This window comes from Purpureocillium takamizusanense, chromosome 2, assembly GCF_022605165.1.
Source record: "Purpureocillium takamizusanense chromosome 2, complete sequence".
Lineage (NCBI taxonomy): Eukaryota > Fungi > Ascomycota > Sordariomycetes > Hypocreales > Ophiocordycipitaceae > Purpureocillium > Purpureocillium takamizusanense.
In genome coordinates this window covers 207,985-232,904 of record NC_063069.1, presented here as the reverse complement: position 1 = coordinate 232,904, position 24,920 = coordinate 207,985, and the positions used below count along the sequence as shown (strand labels likewise).

The window sequence follows — 24,920 nt, the reverse complement described above, 5'->3', positions numbered from 1 at the left end:
CTGTACCGATGGGCCCGTCAGAAATATGCCCGGTTCCTCCATGCCGGCAGGCGTTTTGGGCGGTCGTGCTCACCTGTGGTGACATGATTCGTCGTCGACCCGTTCGAAGTCCTTGCTCAGATACCCGTCCAGGCAGACCGTGGCGTGCTTTCCCGGTCGCCTCAACACCTGCACCCACTGTTTCCCATCCGCCCATGCGCCGTCGAACGGCACCTCTCCCCACGCCCCGGAGATGCCGCCTTTGCCGGCGCGTTGAAGCTTAACCAGCGAGACATAATCATACAAGCAAAGGCCTCGCAAGACGTCCCCGCGATGGGCATAAGCCTCGGCGAAGCCGATTCTCTGGCCAGTCTCCTCTACGACGACAGACTCATCTACTGGATCTTCTCCATCCGCCTCGCCACTTTCTCTCCGAAGATGGCTCCACCGGCGGAAGACGTGCCAGTACAGAACGGAGACGTTGAGATATGCCCAGCCGGTGCTGCTCGTGTACTCCACCGGATAGCCGAGAAGGTCGGCAACAACCTCGACTTGCGACAATGTACGCTCCGTGAAGACGCGGTTGGCGACCTTCATCAGGAATCGTCGTGTTTTGTTCCCAGCTCCGTCGCCGCCGCTGTCATCCGCGCTGCCGGCAATGCCGACTCCTCTCTCGGCAGCCTCTTCGCCCGTGCGCAGATCGGCGGGATGGGTGGCCGGGAGAAGATCCGCCGCCGCCGCCACCCGCTTCCATATCGGATCCTCTACTTTTGTCGCGTAATTTGTAACGTAGTATACCAAAGCCATGGTCTTGCGCTGTGTAGCTATGAACGAAATATCGTGATTGTGTCGCAAGCCCACGGCCATGGCCTGGTTCCACCGGTTCACCATTGGGTGCGTTCTCCGAATCTCCAGCACCCCATCCGGCGTCAGCGCCGTCTGCTCAACCAGCTTCCACGGCGCCTTGAACCGACAAAGGTCACCGCCTCGCTTGTTCTTGCCGATTGAGTATTTGACGCAGGTCGGGCTGTGCGTGTGAACCTGTGTCGAACCCGCACAGAAATTCGCTTCTTCCTCGAACCGCGCCGAGAAGTGCTCCGCATTTTCCAGCAGTGGTGAGATATCCGACGTCACCGAGCGCTCTGCTTGGATGACAGAGCAAGACGCTTCATCTAAGTCCTGCCTCAAGAAAATTAGTAACCAGGATCAACGTCCATGGAGACCACTCGACGAGTGCACCGCTTTCTTTGGGAATTACCTCACTGAAGACACTGTCAACATACCGCACGATGCGCCGGCGATACGCTTCTTGGTCGCCCCCGTCAGCCCCCGCGAGCATCGAGCTCAGGTTCAAATTTCCATGGAGCCAGAGTAAGCCGTGGACATGGAGCGAGCCTCGTTCGTTCGTTTCCACGGCACCATAGTACTGAGAGATACGCCCGAAGACAGATTCCTGACCGGCCTTCACGTAATGCTCGAAAAACAACGTCATCTCCCGATGGAAGAACATTGCCGAGCTCATTGGGTCTGAAATGGACAGCTGCAGGCGTTTAAATGACATATCGAGACTCCGCAGGAACTCTTCGGCCGCTTCCGGGTCTCGTGTCCGGTATGCCGCCAAGCGGAGCTTGACCGGGTTCGTGATGTCGTTGGGGTTGACGGTGAACCAGATGGCCGGCACCCCATAGCGAATTATCAGCGCCAGGATCTTGTGGCGCATGCTCATGCGCGCCTCCCGAGACATTGGTTGCCGATACCCATACAGAGAGAGGCTCTTTAAGAGCTCCTTCACGTCAGCATCCGACGTCTTCCCTGTCTCTTCGAGCTCGCTCTTCGCGGCGACCAGCCTATCCACAGTCAAGGACCGTACAATACGCTGCACCTTGGCAAAGTTCTTCTTTGCCACGCTCAACATGCTAATGCGCCGGTTCCTTGACCGCACGCCCATGTTGAAGACGAGGAAAGAGAAAATGTGGTGGCTGGCAAATCGGCCGCCGTGGCGCCGCAGCACGATCGCAGCCCACCGCCGGAGGCTCATGTTGCGGGACGATATCAAATCATCCACGGCGCCCTCCGCTTGCCTCCGGGTCCCAATGCCGCGAGTCGACTCCAGCGCCGTTGCCTCTTCGGCCAATCGAGGACCACCGAATCCGAACGGCAGTAGCACCGGAAATGCCTTTGCAAAGAAGGCTGCATCGAAGGAGTCCGCAAAGTCATCTCCGCGACTAACGTGGATGTATGGTTCGGTCTGGTCGCCTTGACCTTCCTGCCCACATGGCAACGACGCTACCGACGCCCGTGCTTCCCCGGCGCCGTGGCGCCTAGATCCTTGCGTCGCATTAAATGCAAAATGCAGCTTGTCGACGTCGGCAACGTCCGGGGGACGGTCAAGCGCGAACATAGCTGAGGATGTCACTTCGTTAACCGTGCTCGTACTCTCGTCAGGCTCGTCGTCGTTGCAGGCGTCCGCATCACCGGCGTCGTGTGCCTGCGCCGGCCCGTCCCGATTGACCGACGGATCCTGCGCTTGACTCAACATGTCGAATATCTCGTCAATGTCCTGCGACTCGTCGTCCTCCATTGCTCGGTCGGCCGGCGGCACAACATGCGCAGTCCGCGTTCTTTCCCATGGAGATGGCTCGTTATGCTCCATCCGGTCATACACAGAACTTGGTACACCATGCGCCAGGCTATCCCAGCCATCCATCTCCCTTGTGTCAATGACAATATCCGCGTAGTGGGGGTTGTTCTCTCGAAGCCAGACAAGAGCTCTCTCCACCACGCGACGTCTCACGGACAACAATCCAGACAGGTCCTTGGGCGCAGGCTTCTCAGGCCCATGCCATGAAACATGTATCTCCTCCATCGCCTGGACGAGGGGGTGCGGCAGAACTTTTGTCGCCAACTCCTGCACGTTGTTGGGAAACACCGTGATGTGGCCCTTTACATGCCTAGGATATCTCGCCGTCTGTTTCTTGCTGCCCGGTATGGTGTACGTGGCGAAGAACCCGTAGCACGAGTTCAGCCCGATCAGCTTCTCCTCCATTGGCGTCAGTCCCTTCAACTCTTCCGGGAACATGTGCTCACAACCAAGGCGTCTGTGGAGCTGTGCTGCCGGCGACAACACATCCCGGCCCAGGCATCGGACGCACTCCGCACACGCCGAGACAGGCATCCCTTGAGGGAAACAATCGCCACAGCCGAATGGGGACGTGCCGTCCTTAGGCACGCGGCTCCCTAGCCACTCGTCCCAACTCAGCTTCCACAGCTCTTGTTCGGCCCATTTCCGGTAACATATCGCGCAGGTCCGTATCGACAGCGTGCTTTTGTCGTGGAACGCGTTGTAGAAGGCACGAACCGTCGACATCTTCGTCTCCAGCGAGATGGGGGTGCACCACTCCTGCTCGTCTGAAAGTCTCTTTCTCAAGGCGAACTCGTCATCGAGGGCCTTCAAGGCTTCCGCAAGATCGTTTGCTTGCTCCATCGCAGTTCTCGGTTCTCGGAGGGCTGTTCGACTTCGCTTAGCCGACGACTCGTTCCGATCGGGTCGGCGAACCCGCTTCCGCTTATTCCTTGTTGTTATTGACGCCCGTGCCACACCTGCATCATCGTCAACTGATCGTTGGAGGCCGAGATCTTCAACACTTTGCTCTTGCACTGGCTGCGGCGCCTGCGGATTCACTACCTCCATATGACTGCCAAAAGTATCGCCTCCTTCTCTTGGCCGAATGTTCTGCAGGACTGCCTTCTGCATTCCCCTAACCGGTCGTGTGCCCTGCGCCTCCATTCGGCCGCTCTCGCCGCTCGGAGTCACACCTCCGCTGGAGCCTTTCGCCTTGATTATCGGCTGCCTGCTTCTAGTTATCGGAATTCGCGATATGGCGCCCCCCACGGTCCCTCCTGCAATGCTACGAGACGTCCAACCCTCCTCGGGCAGCCTTTCTCTTGGCTGGATCGGCCGCATGCCATGCAGGTACTCTCCCCGTTGCCGCACCTCGGAGCTCGTTCGTGTCTTCAGCCTACCACGTGGAGCCGGCCTGGGTTGTGATCCCGCCCCCGTGCCTGGTGCCGGCTTCGTCGACTTGAACGGCAAACGCGTCTGTACAAGTCTGAATCGCGACCAAACACCGCCTGGCGCCGGCGGTGGCAATCGCGCTCTGCCATAGGCTGTCGCCACGGCCCCTGTCTTCTCCTGAAAGGCTTTGTTCCACTGCGCCACCCCGTATGCTTGTTTCAATGCCGCCGTTTCGTCTTGGAAAGAAATCCCCTGCGCTGCAGCCTTCGGTTCGATGCGTCGAAACGTGTTCGAAGCACTGGTTGACCCAGGCTCACCCGCTGTTGCGCTCGACAATGCCGAGCCGGCCTCAGCCCCTGACCGGGGCATCTGAAGGCCACTGCCTCCCTCCGCTCCGTTTGCCGCCCCCGCAGCCCTGTGAAAGGCACCTTTCACGGCCTCTGTTTCGTCATGAAACGATATCGTTTGCAATTGCAGGCTACCTACCACTGGCCCGTTCGGTCTGACGCGTCGGAACGGACCTGCCTCCTTCGGCAGCAATGGCCTGCTGGAATCATCCATGGTCGAGGTATGCCGCTTACTCCCCGAAGCTTCCTGGCTGCTCAAGAACATGGACAGGAGGCGTCCACAATCAGCGCCGTCCCAACCACATGCCTTTATCTACACTTCCCCTCATACCCTTGAGCGTGGCTGACCCGACATCCACTGGCACTCCAGCAAACCCCGGATCATCTACCATTGAAGATATGTCTCGGTGCCGACCGGTCACATGGCAAAAGCAACGTTCGCCTTGGACCTTCTTCCATTACGAGACGGCAATTGCCATTGGCAGCGTCGGTCGCCTCTCAACCAAAGTCAAAGACAAGACACCCATGCTGCATGCAACTCCCTGGTGAGACACTTCCCCAAATCCTCCACCGCCCTTTTATCGACCTGAGCAAACGCTCTCGCCACTGCGCTCTCGCCTTCTAGCTCTTCGCTTCCCGCTGTACCGCCTACCCTTAAAGACGTAGACTACCAGTCACAACATGCCTCCCAACAGAGTCACCAGTCGCCGTTGCATAGGATGGCTGCCGTTCAGCAAGATCAGAACACATCCGCCATCGCGCGGAAACCCCTGGATAGCCAGAAATATGTCGGAGGGGACATGTCCATGATGGCCTTTGTTCAGCCTGCCGCTGCCCCGAACAGATTCGCGTCCCCGGATGAGCATCATGTTAAAGGCCTCAATGCCGAGACCTTCGCCAAAGTCCAGCTCCCGAGTCCCCAGTGGCTATCCACGCCAGAATACGCCCCGATCCTAGGAGACTCCGAACCCCTCTCGCCGTCCATCTTTTTCAGCCTCAACATCTCCTTGTACAACCAGCAGATAGACGCGTCCGAATGGCCCAACCAGTCGTTTTTCATGGTTGGCCGCGTTCACCCCTACGCCCTGACCTGGGAACTCAAGCAACGAGATGGCCTTGAGTCCGACGGCGACAACATCAACCAATACACTGTCCCGACATTTGTTGTCCGCGATCACGGTTTCCAACCGTAGGTCCCTTCTGCCGCCCGCTACACACATGGCCTTTTGACCTTTTTTATCAAGACTATCGCCTCGTCTTCTCCGCTCATCCGCGACCTTCCCCACCATCATGCCCGTCGTCTCCTTCACCGGCCCGGTCGTCGGCTCCGGGCTTGACCTCCTCCATGCTGAGGTCGCCGCCGCGTTCGACGAACCGCAACTGAAATGCTGCAGATTCGTGCAGCTCTCGACCTTTCTCTCACCTGGCAAGCCCGAAGAAACGCCATTCAAAGGCTTCCATCCTTTCCAAGTGTTTGTCATCTTTCCCGTTCATGCTAATCCCTGGACATCGCTCTGCAAGAAGATGGCTCAGAGGCATGACTCTCAGTTTCAACCTGGCGCGCCCTTCACCTGCACCGGGAAAGTAGCCGGCCTTCTGGCGCATAAACATATGCGGCACCCCCCTGCCTTGGAACAAGACTACATCTTCATTGTCGTCCCCGATACCTGGACCTTCCTCGACAAAGCCAGCTTCAACCAACCACCGACGGCCCAGGTCACGCCCGCGACCCCAAAGCGTTCCATTTCGGGTGCTTCTGAATACGACGACGCCATGGCGCGCTTCACCTCAACCAAGAAGCCCAATCGCCCGGCTGAAGACTCCACACCTGTCACACCCAAGTCTTTACCCCCTCCCCCCGCTGGCACGTCCACCAAGCGGCCACTCCACATCCCTCATGAGACCCCGACAAAGAAGCCGCGCTTCTCGCCAGCGCCTTCCACCATCATTGCCGCTTGTAGCGGCGACGAGTCCTTCTCCCAAGACAGCCTCGATGGCGACGACGACGACGACGACGCCGCTTCAACTGCGGAGCCGCCCGATGGCAACAGTGCTACTGGCCATGGGTCGCCCGATGCTTCAACATCCGACATGGCAAGGCCTCACCGCAATCGCCAACCCCCTAAAAAATACTAGGAAACCGTTTAGCACATTGATAGGGAACAAGGCAAGATGTACCGCATCTTCATTAAATATGAGCCAAGCACATTGGAATACATCATACCCCTTCTCTCCACGTGCCTTCGTCGTGACGCTCTTTCTGCCACTTTCCCGCTGCCTCACTACGGCCCATACCGCTTGCAGGCCCGTTTATGAATCTTCCAATCCATTCTCTGTTGATCCTTGTTACAGTAGCCCACCGCCAAACATCCTCCACACTTCTTCACCCCCGTCGTCCCGCCACATACCTTACAAAAGAGAACCTCCCTGCAGGGACCAGATCCATCTTCGGCATCTCGCTTCACTTCCCCCATGATGTCCGCCAGCTCTTGCCGTGTCTCCAACTCGCACCCTCCCCTCTCACACACCGCACAGACGTAGACCCCGATGGCCGGATCGTTCACCCTGTTCAACCGGGACATAACGTGTTGCAAAACATTTGTTGCTCTGGATCCGCAATTTTCGCACCATGCGCTCGACGCATCCTGGCAAGCCTGAGCCCGTGCCTTCAGGATGGGCGCTACTGTATTCATGAACCGATCATCGTATGTACTTCCTTCTCCACTCAGTTGGCTTTGGCGGACAAGCTCCTGCGGGATGTCGTGCACAAAGCGTAATGTTTTCTCGCCGCCGTTGCAGTAAAATTCGAAACAGATGGGTACAGCCGCCATGATGTGGCAGGATGGGTCAATGCTGCAATACATAGAATAAGATTATCGCATATTGGCGATGGACGCCAATCTGGCATCTTCGCTACACTTTTTATCATTGTTCATTCTGCTGCCGCCACTGCTACTTGCTTTTTTGCCCAACACGTAGCGGCACTTCATTTGCCCAACTGGCGGCAGAGGGGCCGGGTTTCCCCAGCCAAGCCTGCACCAAATGTCTCACGCTTTCATGCAGGTCATGCAGGTCCTCGAACCTCGCTCCTGAGCTTTCCACGGCCTACATATATTCTTCTAACCCACCACGAACTCTGATCTCGCACTTACAAAACGCCGTCTTCGTTCCTCAAGGCTTTGTGCGCAACCCGCGACCGGGTTGCCTTCCCCTGTCAACGTGACCCCCGGTTCCTCCATCTTTTTCCCCCCTCTCGTTCGGCCACCTCATTGGTTGGTAGACCTCGCCCGTTTTCAGTCTTTTCGCTCCTTTCCCCTTTCTCTCCTGCCCATGGGGTTTTGAGCCAGTTACGATTGCCCGCGCCCAACGACCGTGCAGCAGTCGGCCCCGACCCCGACCTTCATCCTGCCCCGGATTGGCCGCTGCCCACCCCCGCCTGTCTCAAATATCCTGAACGGCGGCTGCTGAGTGCGGTTCGCCGCCCAACCAGCGTTGCGCTTCTCGCAGCGTCCTGTCGCTCAGCTCGTCGAGCCTGGTCTGCGCGGCCGTCATCTCGCGCGGCACTCGGTTGCCCACGAGGTCCCTCTCACGGACCTTTGACACGAGCATGATGCCGTCCAGCGTCCGGCAACGTGACAACTGCACGTACAGGCTGTACGGGTCACACTGGGCCGGCACGGCCCTGCCGTCGATATTCGTCGTCCGAGTGCCTCGCAGCTCCAGCGCCACCCGATCGAGCGACCTGCCCTGCACCTTGTAGTCGGTGCACGCAAAAGCCGCGGTGCACGGCAGTCCCTTCCGGCTGACGTTGGTGCGCTGCCACGGCCGCTTTCGCTGACGGGAGATTCTTATGCTCATCGGCGTCAGCAGCACCGTGCCTGGCGGCATCCCGACGAAGTGGAGGTCCTTCGTCGTCTCCGAAGCCAGAATTATCCCTGCCGGAGGCCCGAAATGGATCGTTAAGCTGCCCGAAACCCGATGGCCCGGGAAGGCCCTGTTGACGACGACCTCGGCCGCAGTGTATCCACTTCCGTTTGTCACCTTGAGGCCTTGGTACGAGTTCTGATTCACGACCACCGGCATCCCTGGCACGAACATGAAGACCGCCGGCACGGGGATGGCGCTATCGTCTCCCTGGTTCAGGATCATGATGGCCTCCTCTTCCGTCGGCACGCCGTCCTTCCACTTGTGCTCCGAGATGAAGATCCGCATCGCCGACCGCTGCTGGACCTGGAAAGCCACGCTTGCCTCCAAGTTGAGGTTCCACCGGTTTCTGTTCAGCGGCGTCACCACCGTAATGCCGGTTTCCCACGGGATCCGTCTGCCCTCCCGGTAGCACCTCGCATTGAGGAATTCTAAATCCGTATGGTCCTGTTCGCCCCGTCGAATTCGCGTCAGCAGCCTCTGCAGCTCCTGATCGCCTGCGGCACGCATTTGCTCGTTGAGCATGACCACCGTCGTGAACCGGCTCCACAGCGCGTGCGCCTTGTCGTGTTGGTGCCGTTGCTCGGCCCTGAACGAGTTATCGACGTCCCATGAGATGGCCGCGCTTGGCAGCAGAATGGACCGTTCCTGCACCGGCCGGAACTGATGAAAGTCCCCGCAGAAAAGCACAATCGGGATTCCCCCAAAGTCTTGCTGCGACCCGCGGAGCCGGCAGAGCTGCTCGTTAACTGCGTGCAACGTCCGCGCCCCAAGCATGCTTACTTCGTCGATGACGAGGATATCCTTTTCCTGCCAGTCCATTCGGGTCTGGCCATTCACAAACCGCTCCGCTTGCCTGGGCAGGCTCACGCCGTCGACGCCTCCCGATGTACGTCCACCCAGACTCTCTTGGCCTATGGTGAACCCGCACGCGGAGTGTATTGTGATGCCGTTGATCCTCGCTGCGGCTGTGCCGGACGTTGCGGTGACGAGAAGGCGGTTTGCAATGCCCCTCACGGCGAACAACGTCTCCAGCGCCTCGATCACGCGCGACTTGCCGGTCCCGCCTTCGCCTCCGACAAACTGGCAGAGCTGCTCGATTTGGGCAGTTCCCCGTTCATGCATCAGGTCGAGCTGCCGACAGACAATCAGAAACGCGATCGACTGTCTCCTGTTCAGCGCCAGCCGCCTCGCCAACTCTCTCCCAGCGACCAGAAAGGAAGTTGACGGGCCGAATTCCACCTCCATCCCTCCCTCCGCGGCGCCACGCGTCTCGTGGTGGTCGGCCGCTCCCACGTCCATGTCGTCCTCCCCGAAACCGCTCAGGACGCCGTGTAGCGCGGCGCCGTGATCGGTCTGCCCGGCAGTTGGTGCGCTTTGTATGCCCTGGATCATCCTTTCTCTCTCTTTCGACGCACTCATCTGCTGGGACTTGATACCTCTCAGTTGGCCCTGCGAGGGTACCGCGGCGCCTGTGAAGGCCTTGTCAGGAAGGGTAATCCGCCGGAGCCCGCTTCCCTGTACCACGGTGGCCTCGAGCTCGGCTGCTGAGCTGAGCGATGATTGCTGGAATCGGCAGAGCAGCTGCGTCATCGTCATCAGCTCTGCCGAGCCTGCAGTTACCTGGCCCTGCCCCAGGGCGAGGCGTAGCACATCCATGAGCCGGGTCGCGTCGCCTATTTTGCTGGCTTCGTACCCTTCGCCAGCCGACCCTCCTGCCGCCTCGCCCTCCTCGAAGTCGACGGCCGCTGTGTCACCATCCCCGGATGACGCCCCCCACTGCTTCGCATCGCGTTTCGCGTCCTCTGCGGATCGCCGAAGCAGCTGCACGTTGTCGACGATGCAAGATATTCTCGGAGGCAGGACCTCCTTCGCCCGCATCCACACATCGTTTATGTCGCCCGTTTCTTCGCACAGGAACGTCTCCCAAGGCACGAATAGTGCAAGATGCTGCACAGCCGCTCTTCATCATAGGCTCAGCCTCAGCCATCGTTCCCGGCAATGCGGGGTCTGGAAAGAAGCCAGCGTACGTACCTTCTGTGGTGTACTTCATCCTCGTCGGCCTGGGCAAAATCCTTGCTCAAATACCCGTCCAGACAGACGGTCGCCTGCTTGCCGGGGCGCCTGAGCACCTGAATCCAGGCCTTCCCTGGCTGCCATGAAGCGTCGAACGGCACCTCGCCCCATGCAGCGGCGGCATTTTCCTTGCTACTATCGTGCCGCTTCAACCTCACGATCGACACATAGTCATATAGGCATAAGTTCCGCAAGAGCCGGCCACGATGCTGGTAGGCCTCGACGTGGCCGAGCCTGTGGCCGGCTTCTTCGACAACGATCGACTCATCCACAGCATTGTCGGCGCCTTCTACACCGCCTGCATTTCGAAGATGCCGCCAGAGGCGAAATAAGTGCCAGTAGAGCAATGACGTGTTGAGGTAGGCCCAAGCGCTACTATTGGAATATTCCGACGGATAACCTAGAAGATGCGCAACAACTTCGACCTGTGACAGTGGGCGCTCGGTGAACACCCTGTTTGCCACCTTCATCAGGAATTGCCGTGTCTTATTCCCATTGGCACGCTCGATCGTCTCGCCCCTCCCGGCGACCGTCTCACCCTCATCGACAGCGTTGTCGCGGCTCATCGAAGGCAGGAGCTCCGCGGCCGTCACCGCCCGCTTCCATATCGGATCTTCGATTTTGGTCGCATAGTTCGTCACGTAGTAGATCAAGGCCATGGTCTTCTGCTGCGTCGCTATGAAGGATATGTCGTGGTTGTGCCGCAGCCCCACCGCTATGGCTTTGTTCCATCGATTCACCAGCGGGTGCGTCCTCCGAATTTTCAGGACCCCTTCGTCAGTAAATGACGTCTTCTGCACTAGTTTCCAGGGCGCCCTGAACCGGCACAACCCGCCTTTCTGCTTTCCCTTGCCAAGAGAGTACTTGACACAGGTTGCGCTATGGGTGTGGATTTGTGTCGCCCCGGCACAGAAGTTCGCTTCTTCCTCGAACGCAGAGGAGAACTGGTCGATGTCCTCCAACCTGGAGGAGATATCCGACACGGCTGATCGCTCTGCCTGGACGGCACAGAACGCTTCCGCGTCAAGATCCTGCACGTTTTGTTAGCCGACACCCTGTCCCCTTGTCATGGTATCGCCACGGCTAATTCCAGTGCTTCTCCATTACCTCGGAAAAAACGCTGTCAACGTAGCGAATGATTCGCTCCTTATACATGGCCTGGCCTTCCCCGTTAACATCGGTGAGGACCGATGCCAGCTGCGCGTTGCCGTGCAACCATAGTAGGCCGTGGATATGGAGCGCCCCTCGCTCGTTCGTCTCGACAGCGCCAAAATAATGGCTGATGCGTCCGAATACCGATTCGCCACCGACATTGACGTACTTTTCAAAGAAAAGCGTCATTTCGCGGTGGAAGAATATGGCCGAGCTCATCGGGTCCGAGATTGCCAGCCTTGTTCGCTTATAGGCATTCCCAAGACCTTCCAGGAACGCTTCGGCCGCGTGCGGCTCGTGTGTTCGATACGCTGCCAGCAGCAGCTTGACCGGGTTTGTGATATCATTTGGGTTCAGCGTGAACCAGATGGCTGGCACGCCATGCAGAACAATATTCGACTGGATCTTCCGGCGCATGTTCAGACGCACCTCCCTCGACATGGGTTGTCGATACCCATACAGCGACAGGCTTCTGAGAAGCTCCTTCACACTGTCGTCGTTGGTTTTACCCGTACTTTCCAGCTCCAAGGTTGCCGCTGCTAGCCTCTCGGTCGTCATGGACCGCATTAACCGTTCGATACGACCAAAGTTCTTCCTCATCACGCTCAGCATGCTGACGCGGCGATTTCTCGACCGCACGCCCATGTTGAAAACTAAGAATGAGAAGATGTTGTGCGTCGCGAATCGACCGCCATGGCGCCGAAGTAAGATATCCGTCCACGCACGGAGATGAAGATTCCTCGACGCTACGAGGGCGCCGGCTGTCTCTTCCGCCCCGAGAGCCCTGCCATGAGAAGCTGCGGCAGCAGCCCTGGCCTCCGCTGCTTCCAGTATACTCTCTTCCATCAATCTCGGCCCCCCACCGCCGAAAGGGAACAAAGTCGGGAACGTCTTGGCAAAGAATTCTGTTTCTGAAGAGTCAGCAAATTCCTCACCCCGCGAGACCCGAATGAAGGCTTCGTGACCCTCCCGGGGCCCGGTCGCTCCTTCAGCTGGTGTCTGCACCGTGGTTGTGGGGCCTTTGCGTTTGCGACCGTCACCAGCTGTGCCTCCGATAGCTTGACAGGCGAACCGTAGCTTTTCAGCGTCGGCTATGTCAGGCGCACCGTTCAGCGCAAACATGCCGGAAGATGTTACCTCATTGATCACCTGCCCTACAGGGTCGGCAGTGCCATTATCTCCGCCACTGGGGCTCCCTTCATCACCCCCCACATTCCGCTCCTCTATGCCCGGCTCCCCGTTGAGCGAGGCCAGGATATCCTCAATCTCCACCGCCCCTTCGTCGTCCATGCCTCGCTCCGTAGCCGGCACAATATGCCCTGTTCGCGTTTTCTCCCACGCAGACGGCTCGTACCGCTCCATGCGACCGTATACAGTCGCCGGCACCCCCTCTGTCTCTGATCCCCAGCTATCCATTTCGGCTTTGTCAATGTCGATGTGGGCATAGTGAGGGTTGTTTCCCTTAAGCCAGACGAGTGCCCTCTCAACGACTCGCCGTCTCACTGACAGCAGCGCCGATAGATCAGTTGGCGTCGGCTTCTCCGGGCCCTGCCACGAAACATGGATCTCCTCCATGACTTGCAGCAACGGATGCGGCAACACCCTCGTCACCAAATCCTGCACATTGTTCGGGAATACGGTCACATGACCTTTGACGTGCTTCGGATACCTCACGGTCTGTCTCTGCCCAGTGGAGACAACAGCATGGCGAGTGAAAATGCCATAGCAGGAATGCAGCGCAATCAATTTCTCCTCGACGGGCGAGAGGCCCTTGAGCTCCTCCGGAAACATATGTTCACATCCTAGTCGAACGTGAAGCTGCGCCGCCGGAGACAAGCTCCCCCGCGCCAGGTGACTCGCACACTCTCCACAAATCGCGACGGGCACTCCCTCGGGAAAGCATCTCGCGCAGGTACGTGGAGAGCACCTGCGTCCGAGAAGGCGACTTGACATCCATTTAGCCCATGGCAGGCTCCGGAGCTCTTTCTGCGTCCGCTTGCGATAGCACACGGTGCATGTTTGAATCGGCAAAGTGCTCTTATCGTGAAAGGCTCGATAGAACGTACGGGCCGTGGACACCTTTCTGTCGTGAGGTACCGGCAAGCACCAAGTCTGCTCCGCGGACAAAGTCTCCTTCAAGGCGTACTGATCGTCGAGATACTGCAGGACAACGGCCAGGTCGCGCTCTTGTTCCTCCACCGTCCTCGGTCCTCGGCCATTTGTTCGGAGCCGTTTCCTTGGAGGCAGGTTCTGACTAGAGCTCCCCGGCCGCTTACTTCGTGCAGCCGTAGGTCTTGCCTCTTCCAAGGCCGCGACGGCCGGGGTCACATGTTCGTTGGGCTCCCGAAGGTTCATCGCCTCAGCCATGGCTTGACCGCTAACAACCAAAGTCGTTTCGCTAGGTACGATTGGACGCGAGGTCAACCAGAACTCCTCTCCCGACCGCGTGTCCGGGCGGGCCCGCATCGTCGCCCTGCCACGTGCAGGTTTCTCGGAATCTGTCCCTGCCACTGCCCCTCCCAATCGCTTCGTCGTCGTGAAAGGGAGTGTTGCTCGTGGAAGGCTCCTGCGAAGCCCGTTATCAGCCGGCGCCGCGGACCCTTTTGCGGCCGCCATGGTCTCGCCCTGCAATGGTATTCTCTGCCGCGGGTTTGGCTGCCTTTGCGGCTCATGGATCGCCTCCGTAGTAGGCGGGCGTTGCGATGAGCCATATGCGTCCTTGATGTCCCTGGTCTCGTCACAAAATATAAACACCCGTTCTTTTGGCCTTGTCGACTCCTTCGGCTGGATATCTCGAAACTGCGTCGTCGCATCAGTCAAGCTCTGACCTCCCCCCGTGCTCCCCGAAAGCGGCATCTCGGACGGCCCAGCGTGCGGCTGCTGAGGCTCTCTCCCCCTCTCAACCATGGCAGCCGCCTTCTGCTGCACCCTTCCATAGGCTTTCACCACGGTACTGGTCATGTCGCGAAAGGATATCTTCTGCGGGATAAAGAACTCTATCCCAGGATAATCACGGACGACTGTCGCGGGGGCATTCGGCTCGATGCGTCGGGGCTGCCCGGGCGTTTCCGCCAATCTCTCATGGCGAGACCGCACACGTTGACCCGGCGGTCGCCCTCCCCTCCTCTTGCTCGGCTCCGGCACTGTCTGCTCTCTCCGAAACTCGACAGGCTCCAAGGGCCCCCCGTACTGGGCAGAACCAACAGACCGCTCCAATGCGCCCGGGATGCATGTATCGGTCTCTTCTCCAGTCCCATCTCCAGTCACCGTCGTGCTCAAATACCTGCGAATGTCGTTCATGGCTTTTTGCGCGCACGACTTGATGAGGGCTCTATAATTTTCTTTCGTCAACTGTAGCCCGCTCCTACTGAGCCGACGGAGAGCCGTTTTACCTCAGCTCAGGCCTTTGCGGGCAAGTGCATCAGTATACTAATTTGCCGCAACATCCTATCGCACACTTTTCTCCTCTCAGCCCCTAGAGGCAACTATCGCCGGTCTCCTCAGCGGGGTCGCTGCAATGCGACGCCGATGTTTCTCCCCTTCGATTTCGAATCGTCATCTCCACAACCATCAACGTCGCTGGAGGATTGGTCTCATCGGCATGTCTCGATAGGCTTTCTTTTTCCTTCTTGATTCCGGGCAGCAACCAGGTCTGCTGATATCCCCAACTCCGCATCCCACAGGCAGATTTCTCGTTCAGTCATCACCCTGTCTTCCCTACACTCATCGATCAAGTGATCAGGCGCTCACTGAAATACGCTCAATTGTGCTCGCGCACCATTTGGCCATCTCACTCCTGCTGCGTACATGCGCCTCTTCTGACATATCATCCCGCAGTCTGACCATCGACTTCCATCGCGCACCAACCTCTCCTCCGTTGCAACTCTCTGCAGAAGTCCGGAGGAAGTACGCCACCATATAAAGCGAGATCAACCTCTACCCATGAATGCCCTTCCCATGCTTCCACAGCCCAGATTTGGACTCACCGCCTCACAAGATGTCCAGTTCTCAGCACGACCCTCTCTCGGTCGAACGCAGGCCTCTGGATACCCAGAAATATGCAGGAGGCGACATGACTATGATGGCATTCCTTCGCCCTGCAGCTACTCCGGTCAGGTTCGCTAATCCGGACGATCATCGCATCAAAGGGCTCAATGCCGAGACGCTTGCCAAGGTCCAACTCTCCACCCCCCAATGGCTCTCAACTCCAGATTACGCCCCGCTTCAGGCAGATCCCGGACAGGAGTCACAATCTATCTATTTTAGCTTGAACATCTCATTGTACAACCAGCAGATTGATGCGTCTGATTGGAACGAGCAATGGTTCTTTATGGTCGGCCGCGTCCATCCGTTTGCCTTGACATGGGAACTGGAACAACGTGACGGCCTCGAGTCGGACAACGATAGCACCACCCAATACACCGTTCCCGCTTTCGTGGTCCGCGATCACAGTTTTCAACCGTACGTTCTCACACAAGCATCTCTCACTAGCATACTCCCTTTGACCGTTTGTTGCCAGCGTCGCTCCACGCCTTGTTCGCTTGACCCCTTCACACCCAATCATCATGCCGATTGTCTCCTTCACCGGTCCTGTCCTAGGCTCCGGGCATGACCTCCTATGCGAAAACCTGGCCACTGCTTTTGACGAAGCGCAGCTAAAGTGCTGTGGCTTCATTCAACTCTCCACGTTTCTCTGTCCGGGACAGCCGGAGAAGACGCCCTTCAAGGGATACCATCCATTTCAAGTCTTTGTCATCTTTCCCATTCATGCTAACCCTTGGACTTCGCTCTGCAAGAAAATGGTGGAGAGACGCCACTCTCAATTTCAACCAGGCGCTCCATTTACTTGCACGGGCAAGATTGCTGGGCTTCTGGCCCATAGTGCCATGCAACAACCACCGGCCCTCGAGCCAGACTACGTTTTCATCGTTGTGCCCGATACTTGGACTTTTCTTGACAAAGCCAATTTCAATCAACCGCCGAATGCGCCTGTTTCTCCTGCGACGCCAAAGCGCCCTGCCGCTGGTACCTCCGAGTACAACGATGTCATGGCGCGCTTTACTTCCACCAAGAAACGCCAGCGTCCCGCCGGGGGCGCCGCACCTGCGACGCCAAGCTCATTGCCTCCAACCTCTGCAAGTACGTCCATCAAGCGGCCGCTCCCTAGCCCTCACGAAACTCCAACAAAGAAACCTCGGCGCTCTCCTGACCCATCGACTATTATTGCTACATGCGACACCGACGACTCTCTCTCGCAAGCAGATCTTGATGACCGCGACGACAGTGACGACTCAGTCTCGGCGCCGCCCGGCAGTCAGGATATATCCGACCCTGATCCTTCCAAGCCCTCAGCCTCTGACTTATCCCGGCCTCATCGCATCCGCCATTCACCCAGAAAATATCACGCAACATAATAACCTAAGCACTGAAGAAGGACGAAGTGGACAAGACTGCTCTATCACACTCAAAATGAACCAAATACACATATCTACGTCCCGTTTTTCTGTTCCACTTCATGCAACAAAACAAGAAAAGTCCCTGCTTTCCCACGCCTTCCTACGGCATCTGCGGCCGGCAAACCTTCTTATGAACCTTCCAGTCTCTTTTTTGATGATCCATGCTGCAGTATCCGACCACCAGGCATCTCCCACATTTCTTAACCCCCATCGTCTTTCCACACACCTTACAAACAAGAGCCTCTTTACAATGAGACCGGGACTCGGTGTTGAGATGGGCTCCTGCCTCACGCATGATAAACCCCAATTCCTCCCGTAGCTCCATATCGCACTCGGCCCTTCCACACACCGCGAAGACATAGACCCCAATAAACGGATCTTGTGCCTTATTGAGCCACGAAATAACGTGTTGTAGAATATCCGTTGCCCCAGATCCGCAATTCTCACAGGACGCACCCGATCCTTCTTGACATATTTGTTGCCGTGCCTTCAGAATGGGCGCTACTGCTTTCATGAAGCGATCATCGTATGGGCCGCTTTCTCCAATCAATTGGCTCCGCCGAACAATTTCTTGGGGGATGGCATGAACATAACGCAACGTTTTCTCGCCGCCATCGCAATAAAATTCCACGCGAATAGGTACGGTCGCCATAGATTCGCCAGAATAGCGGCAGCGACGGAGAATGGTAGTTAGAATGTGAATAGTTAGTCAGGCAGCCGCGTGCTTACTCTTCTGTCTTTTAATATAATCCTTCCGCTGCAACAGCTTGTAGTCATTGCTTTTTCTTCCAACACGTAGCGACCGACCATTCGTGACTCCGCTGCCACTCCATCAGAGACCCCCCTCCCCACCCCGTGCCCAATCGGTACACAGAGGTCTCACCGCAGCTGCAGGTCGTCCTGCCCCGCACTACTCAATTTCTCCTGCACCCCTAGCTATATTATTCATATATTCATACGCAGATCTTCAAAATTCTTTGTTTCGAACCTGAAAAATCGCCTGTCTTCGTTCCTCAAGGCCTTTCTGCGCAACCCGCGACTGGGTTGCCTTCCCCTGTCTTCTCTCGTTCTCGACTGTCCAATTCTCGTTCCCATTTTCCCGTTGTGGACAAGTAAGACATGCAGCTCGCTTCACGCCCCAGTATGCACTTAACCGGTACGACCATGGTTATGCACGTCCAGTTGTGCAACAACAACCAACATTTTAAGACTACGTGTGAACGAGGAGGAACTGCTCACCATGTGGTGTTTGGGAAAGCAACGAGAATATTGTCCCAAAGCCCGCCTCGATATTCTGCAACGTGGTGAGACCGTCGCCATAGTGGGCCGAATTGACAGCAACGAGAACAATCAAGGCCGGCTTTGTTGGGCATTCGTGCAGGCAAAGCGCTGGTATTCAGTCTGGATTGTCCTCGGTACATGACAAAAACGCAAGTGTACTGCATAAATTTCGCTCTCGCTCAAAGGGCAAAGAGTACTGATTTGAGAACGACGATGACACAACCACGGCCGCATTTTGGAAGGGTAGTTTGGGAACCTCGTGGAGAAAGCGGAGAATGGCAATCTTCTCGGCGCATGTACTGGCTGGAGGGAACAGAGAGCGTTGGGAGTTACGATGGCGCCTCGGAAGACCTGAGCCCCACCGATCGCCCAGTGTTTTGGCCCGTGCCGTTATTTTTCGTCTTGCATCAATGATGCAGCCCTCGAATCACGATGAGGTCTCCGTAGTCAACGATGAGGCCAGGACTGTCAGTTCTATGGCCTGAACCTGAAGAAATTCATTCGGCATCGAGTGCCTTGCTCTGCCCCACGCTACAGGCGCGGCATATCGTTATATATCGTTATATCCGAATGTTCGCGATCGTGCATACGGCTAGCGCGCCAATCTAACATTTCCCGCGGGCACCTCACTATCTTCATACACCTGCCCCATTACCTACATTTACCTCCGTCGTGCCCTGAGCTTCCCTCCATCATTACCTGCATTTACCTCCATCCTTACCTGATTTTGCCTTGATTGTTACCTCATTTTACCTCCATCATCCCCCCCGGTTCCCCACCAAAGAAAAAGCAGTTTCTACCTTTCTTGTTCGACTGGGTCCCTGACTTCACTTCCTTGCTTCGCCTCGCGTGTTTGCCTGGGTCTTGCCATAGAAGCAGTCCTTTGCTTCGCGACTATCCACAGATTCACTCGTTCGAAAAGCGCACGCGTTACAACACTCTACGATGCCTCTTTCTGCCGATGACGCGTGGCTCCTCATTGACGGTGCATTGAAGGATATGAAATCATGCCAGCTCCTCAGTGTGCGTAAACAAAGGAGAGTATTACACGCGCTAGGGGCATTGAAGGCGTCGCCGCCCGAGGCGGCACATCCTCACCAACCGTGTTCCCCGAGCAGGCAGAAACGCCGGAAATTCTACGGCTTTCTCCGCACCGTGCTTCACACTTGTGGTCCGTATGGTGTACTTGTCGCTGCTATCGGTCTTACCCAGACGATCGTGAGCGGAATGACGAACGATCAACGCAATGCCCTTTGTGAGAAATTGGCAAGCCACAAAGACTGGCAGCTACCAGATAGTCCACATCTTCAGTCGTTCGTGGTGCAACTCCGAGCGCTCAGATCCGTGTGCAGTATGTTCTTGTACCTAAAATTTAACGCCCATACTGACCGAGAGGTGCAAGTGACTCAGGAGAAGGGGAACAGCGGGCATCCTCCTTGGGTCCCTTCAGAGTCTCTGCACGTTGGCGGGCATGATATGGACCAGACAGTTGACGGGCAGGAAATCCATGGCACAACACGACACTTCCCTCTTAGTACGAAAGGCACATGGCACATTATGTGGGTTGGCATACCTGGCGGCCCTCGAACACTTAAGCACAATCCGTACCTTCACGTCCCAGTCTGCTTCAAGGACTTGGAAATCTTCGAGGAGACCAATTCTCCGTTTCAAGCGCTTTCCAAAGCTGTAGTGGACAATCTCAGAGTCAAACTAGGGCCTTGGTTTCTTGAGTACGACAACGACAAATCTCGCAACGTGGCGTTTATTCATCAATCAGTCTTGATGATGCTTTTCGCAGCCCATTTGTCGGGTGCAACAGTCGAATTTTATAATTGGGAGATAGATGAAGAGGCCTTCACACACAACGCTTTGGCCTCTAACCACGACCAGATGCTCATATTCATATCCGACACGAGCTGCGACGAGACTGTGGAAAGCTTATACAGAGTCACCCACTATCTTGAAGCGGTAAGATCCAATGTTAGGGTTTACCCCAAGAGGTCAGAATGGTCGTGGTGCCAACAAAAAGTTGGCGATGTTAGAACGCTGGACGATGTTGCTCGTGTGTCCAAAACATGGCGGCCTAAGACGTGCTTCGGCCTGGGCGAATGTTCGCTCACTCAGCCGCAAAGCGACCAGATGGTGTTGAAAAGGAGCCACAGTTGTGCTAGCAGGGAGGTCAATGTCGTGGCCATGAAAAACCGCGACAAACTGCTTTGCAAGGCGCCAGTGGCAGATCAGGCGGCTAAACGCGTGAAGCGCGGTCGGTATCAGGGCGCACGGTTGCACAAGTTCTTATACTTTCACCAAGAATATGTTCCGACGTTTCGAAGTACGGGAGAGTTCAGGGTCTGGGTGTGCGGTGGGCGGGTAGTCTGCGCCTTCAGGACCAAGGATGACGACAATTCGCCTGGCAAACCAATGGCACTACGACAACTGGACATGGACGACTACAGCGACTTCAACTGGTATTCCCCCGATAAGAGTGACAGGAGACGAAAGCATGGCGAGCTCTTGCAATTCGTATTGGACACAGACTCTCGCATCCGCCGGTTGAGGAACGACAAGTTTAACACCGTGCAAATCGGGGCACGATACGACTGCGGAATCTCTCCAGACCATCGCTTTTACGTCAATGAGCTGACACGATTCACCAACGCAGACACCTTCTCAGGATTACTGGCACCACCCCATGACCAGATAATAGGGCCTTTGGCCAAAATGATTGCCCAGAAGCTTTTAACATAGTGCTGTATTGTCATCGAATTCGAGTCTAATAGCAAAAAACCTGTTTCCTTCGACATCATACTATCTATTGTTGCGTCAAGGTGCACCCAAGCCTCAGTCTCTGCGAAGTTATCGCAGTCTTTTTGATCGCCGTTTGAGTGTGGACTTTGTGTTGTAGCACGTCAGATCCTGATCATCCAAGTACTTCTCCGTTGCTTCTCGCCACTTCAACAGCAGCCTCCCGACCGGCTCTAGTGGAACGTTCGGCCTGCAAGTAGAACTCTCCTGACACGGAAGCTTCCCGCATATCGCACACATATCACAAGAAGATCTACCCACCATCTGGACCTTCAAGAGCAGTTTCGTCCGGGATTTCTCGTGCCCTACGATACGCAGGCGCCGGTCCGGAACTTTGCAGGCGTGACGAGCCTTTGCGTCGCTTTGCCAATACGTCAGAACAGCGGCGTTGTACTTCCTCTGCACGTCGTCTTCGGGCTCCCAAGATTCGGTGTCATTTGTCCACTGGCACGAGAACTGGATCCGTTTTTGAGAGCCAGTCTCTCCATTCAGGCGATGGCCGACGATCGCAACAAACTGAGGCTCTTCCTCGTTCATTAAGTTGCGGTAGTCGGCGTGGTGTAACTGATATCTCTCATATTCTCGTGTCCATTCGTCTTTCACCGTATCCTCATCGTGCCATGTCGGCTGCGTTGTGGGATACCCAACCTTTTGCATGGGAAACTGGGTTTGGCCGCTCCTAGTAGTCTTGCGGCCCAAAATCAAAAGTGCGTCCGGAACACCGTCGCAATCCGTCGCAAGCGGTCGCTTCCAGACGGCTCGTCCGGTTTCTTTTTCTCCGGCTTTTGGAGCGATCCAGTCCTCCGGCCCGCAGCCCCAGAACGTACCGACGGCGGACGGGACAGACCTCTGGACGTCGGACTCGGCGATCCAATACCACCGGCCGTCCCGCATAAGACACTCAAGCTCAAAATACGGTTTGTCAACTTTGTCAAACGCGGATGTACGGTATTCTCTGATGCACTGGAGGTCCTCAGGTAGCTTGGCAAGTAGTCCAGGGTCAGTATTGCGGCGTGCACTGCCAGCAAATATCGTGCGATTCTGTCCATCGGTCGTCTTGCGCCGAGTAGGCATATCTGCGTCTGCGGTGCTGTCACTGTCAGATTGGCCACTACTGGGCAGTTTGCGCTTCCTGGTGGATTGAGGCGCGAGCCTTTCGCTCCCGCAGGTGCCTTCCGAGTCTGGCGAGGCTGAATCCTCACATGACTGCCTTTTATTGACGATGATATCGCTCTCATGTAAGAAACCAGACCCCAGGTCTGCGTCGTCGTGTTGTCGGCCGTTGGTGTCCGTGCCGCTGTCGCTGCCGTCGCTGTCGTAGCAGTCTAAGAGCAGTCGGGTCTTCGTTGGGCGCTCGGGTGTCGCTACCCTTGACTGATATGTCCCGTCAGTCATGGCCATTGTTGCAGAGGAGAATACAGGACAGAACTAACTGAGGAGAAAACACAGAGACAGCAGAGATAAAACAACACGTAACCGCGGATGGAGTCGAGGCGGCACATGTGACTGTGGAGGAACGGGCTGCATAATATCCTCGCTATTGTTGTGCACGACAGCTCTCACACCCATTCAGTGCATCGCGACGCCAATTATGCTGGTACCCACTCCGAGTGTCCAACCCAATCAGAAAAGGGCACCAGTGGGGCCCTCAATCACTCCGTCATCCTTCCTCCCGTCAAACTGGCCCTGCGATTTCGCTCTCCATGCTTCGAAGCTGGAGTCTGCTGCCACTGTTTAGGCGTCAACTCCCGGACCCTGCTGCGGACGGACCTCAAGGTACCGAGAAGAAATCCTATCGTCGGACACCAGGTACAAGGTGTCCAAGACGCGGCTTCCTTGCCCTTTCCGCTCTGTCGATCGGCATGTCCAAAGCACCGGTGAGGGGCAGGCACTGCCCGCACTCATCCAGTTGAGACGCAACTGGCCAGCGGGCTATGGTATGACTAACCAGCCCGTTTTGCCTTGGCCCGCCGCCTGCATGCTCACCTGCTTCCTTCGACTTCCATCTGGCAAGCAGAAGACACGCGTCCATTTCTTACCACCAAAATGGACGTCAACGGGGCCGATGAGCGTAACAGGCTGGCCTTAAAAGCCAGCCGCTCCGCTTGCCCTGCGACTTCTTCTCTCACGTCACTCGTACTACCAGCCTCCGTCAAGACTCACGATCTGCCAAAGCATCGCCAAACCCGGCCATGGCACCTCGCATCGATACTGCACACCATCCCGACATCGCGCGAACATCCGCTCAACGCGAGGATACGAAACGAAGGGTCACAAAGCCGGTTCCCCTCACCACCAGACAGCGTGCCTTCCTTCGTGAGAAAACTCCGGGATTTACTCGAACCGAACTGCGGCGTGGGGACCAAGATTAACATCGCTCGAATGTTGAGGAAGTTGGAAATGCGTAACTAAAATGGTGCTGGACCGGCACTCAGATACCGCAGGACGACCGAAGGCGGTCCTTGGACGCGGTGACGGTGATCAAACGACTCCGTCGACCGACGGCGTTGAATTTCCTCGATCATCTTTGTGAAAGGTAGAAGATCACGTCTGAAACTACTTCGTGGGAACCGGGTGATCGATGTTTCCACCAACGTGGCGTTGTCATTGCGCCGACGGCCTTACGGTCATGCAAGGCCTCCGGGCGTCACGGAAGCCAGTAGACGCCAGTTTCGCATACGGGGGACAGGCGAGTCTCGTGTAATTCAAAGTTGTGCAAATACAATGTCGGGGTGTTCAGTGAAGCAGTTCAAATTTCGTGACGTCCACCTCCCCTCTTTGTCCTTTGGACAGAAGTTTCCCACCTATCGCACATACATCACATGATAACCTGCTCACCAACTGATGTATGTGGGCCTCAATACCAAAACAGCTAGAGCCAGAGCCAATGTTCCGTCCTTTCCCATTGAGCGTAGCGGACTGAGACAGCTTTACCCTGTCGTTGCGTCCTCTTTTGCCCATAGATTTGATTATCTGTCACGGGCGTAGTCACAGGCGCTGGTCACGCAGAGAACCATCAGTTCTGAGGCCGTCACAAGGTCCTTATTAGGAAGGTGCGCCCAGGATGCGTAGAACAAGCGTTTCATTCTTTCCATACTTCAAGACCCTCCGTTGCCTGCTCGTATTGAAACACTCTCGTTTTCACTTCTCGGAAGCCGTCGCTGAAAAATGTGCCGGAGTTCGCCTGACAGCGGGTGGATAGGATATTTCCTTACAGAACGTCAGCAGGCGCATGCCACACGGATTCAGCTAACGAACCAGGTCGGCAGGCTGCTTCGGGAAGCGTGGATCATCGGCAGAGTTGTACTCGTAGTACCGGTACTTCCGACGTACGAGGAGATAAACGTCAACGCCATACCGGCGATTTATTTGGTCACATCTCTTCATCAGGCGGCGAGTTGCCCTTGCAAAATTGTCACCAGTTCTGTCTCGCTTCTGGGGCGTAAGAAACTCCATGATTGATGGGAAACTAGCACATTCGAGCAAACGAAGCAAGGCTAGCAAAGATATAAATACGACAACAGTCGTTGAAGCATTGTTCCGTTTTCCGCAACCAGAATTCACATTGTTGATGTGGCAGTAGCTGCGCCGTCAGGGGTTCTCTTGCGTGTAATTGGGTCTCACAACCCTGTTTGCCCTTACAAGTTCCGCAATTCTATCCCCAGCATCCGACTCCGTGTATCCTGATGACGGCGTACCAACCACGATGACGGCCACGCTTGAGAAGCTTAGCAGAATCTCAGTGGTGTGTTATGTGTAGCTGATCGGGTTATGCAGCCAGACCAAGAGGTTCGTAACTGGCCAGTACTAAATGTCACGCAAGAGCTTGGTTTGCGGAGGATAATGCGGGATAGGAAACACTACGTATGTGATAGGATGCTATGG

General features: G+C 56.4%; 5 protein-coding genes across 5 annotated transcripts; all 5 read left to right on the top strand.

The window, feature by feature from the left end:
* Positions 1–5,060: 5,060 nt before the first annotated feature.
* On the top strand, positions 5,061–6,477 carry JDV02_001897 (uncharacterized protein; the record flags this gene model as incomplete). The annotated part of the gene is made up of 2 exons (XM_047982871.1): positions 5,061–5,530; positions 5,736–6,477. The coding sequence occupies 2 exons, from the start codon at positions 5,061–5,063 to the stop codon at positions 6,475–6,477; spliced, it is 1,212 nt and encodes a 403-aa protein (XP_047838841.1).
* A 4,782-nt stretch (positions 6,478–11,259) lies between these two features.
* JDV02_010843 (DNA helicase) lies at positions 11,260–12,127 on the top strand. The gene has a single exon (XM_047992581.1). The coding sequence runs from the start codon at positions 11,575–11,577 to the stop codon at positions 12,034–12,036; it is 462 nt and encodes a 153-aa protein (XP_047838840.1). The 5' UTR covers positions 11,260–11,574; the 3' UTR covers positions 12,037–12,127.
* Positions 12,128–15,439: 3,312 nt separating this feature from the next.
* JDV02_001896 (uncharacterized protein) lies at positions 15,440–16,907 on the top strand (the record flags this gene model as incomplete). Its single annotated transcript, XM_047982870.1, has 2 exons — positions 15,440–15,954; positions 16,013–16,907. The coding sequence occupies 2 exons, from the start codon at positions 15,440–15,442 to the stop codon at positions 16,905–16,907; spliced, it is 1,410 nt and encodes a 469-aa protein (XP_047838839.1).
* Positions 16,908–19,338: 2,431 nt separating this feature from the next.
* Positions 19,339–21,030, top strand: JDV02_001895 (uncharacterized protein). Its single transcript, XM_047982869.1, has 2 exons — positions 19,339–19,581; positions 19,633–21,030. The coding sequence occupies exons 1-2, from the start codon at positions 19,458–19,460 to the stop codon at positions 20,976–20,978; spliced, it is 1,470 nt and encodes a 489-aa protein (XP_047838838.1). The 5' UTR covers positions 19,339–19,457; the 3' UTR covers positions 20,979–21,030.
* A 1,932-nt stretch (positions 21,031–22,962) lies between these two features.
* JDV02_001894 (uncharacterized protein) lies at positions 22,963–23,660 on the top strand. Its single transcript, XM_047982868.1, has one exon. It carries the CDS (start codon positions 23,082–23,084, stop codon positions 23,445–23,447), a length of 366 nt encoding a protein of 121 aa, XP_047838837.1. The 5' UTR covers positions 22,963–23,081; the 3' UTR covers positions 23,448–23,660.
* The last annotated feature ends 1,260 nt before the right edge of the window (positions 23,661–24,920 follow it).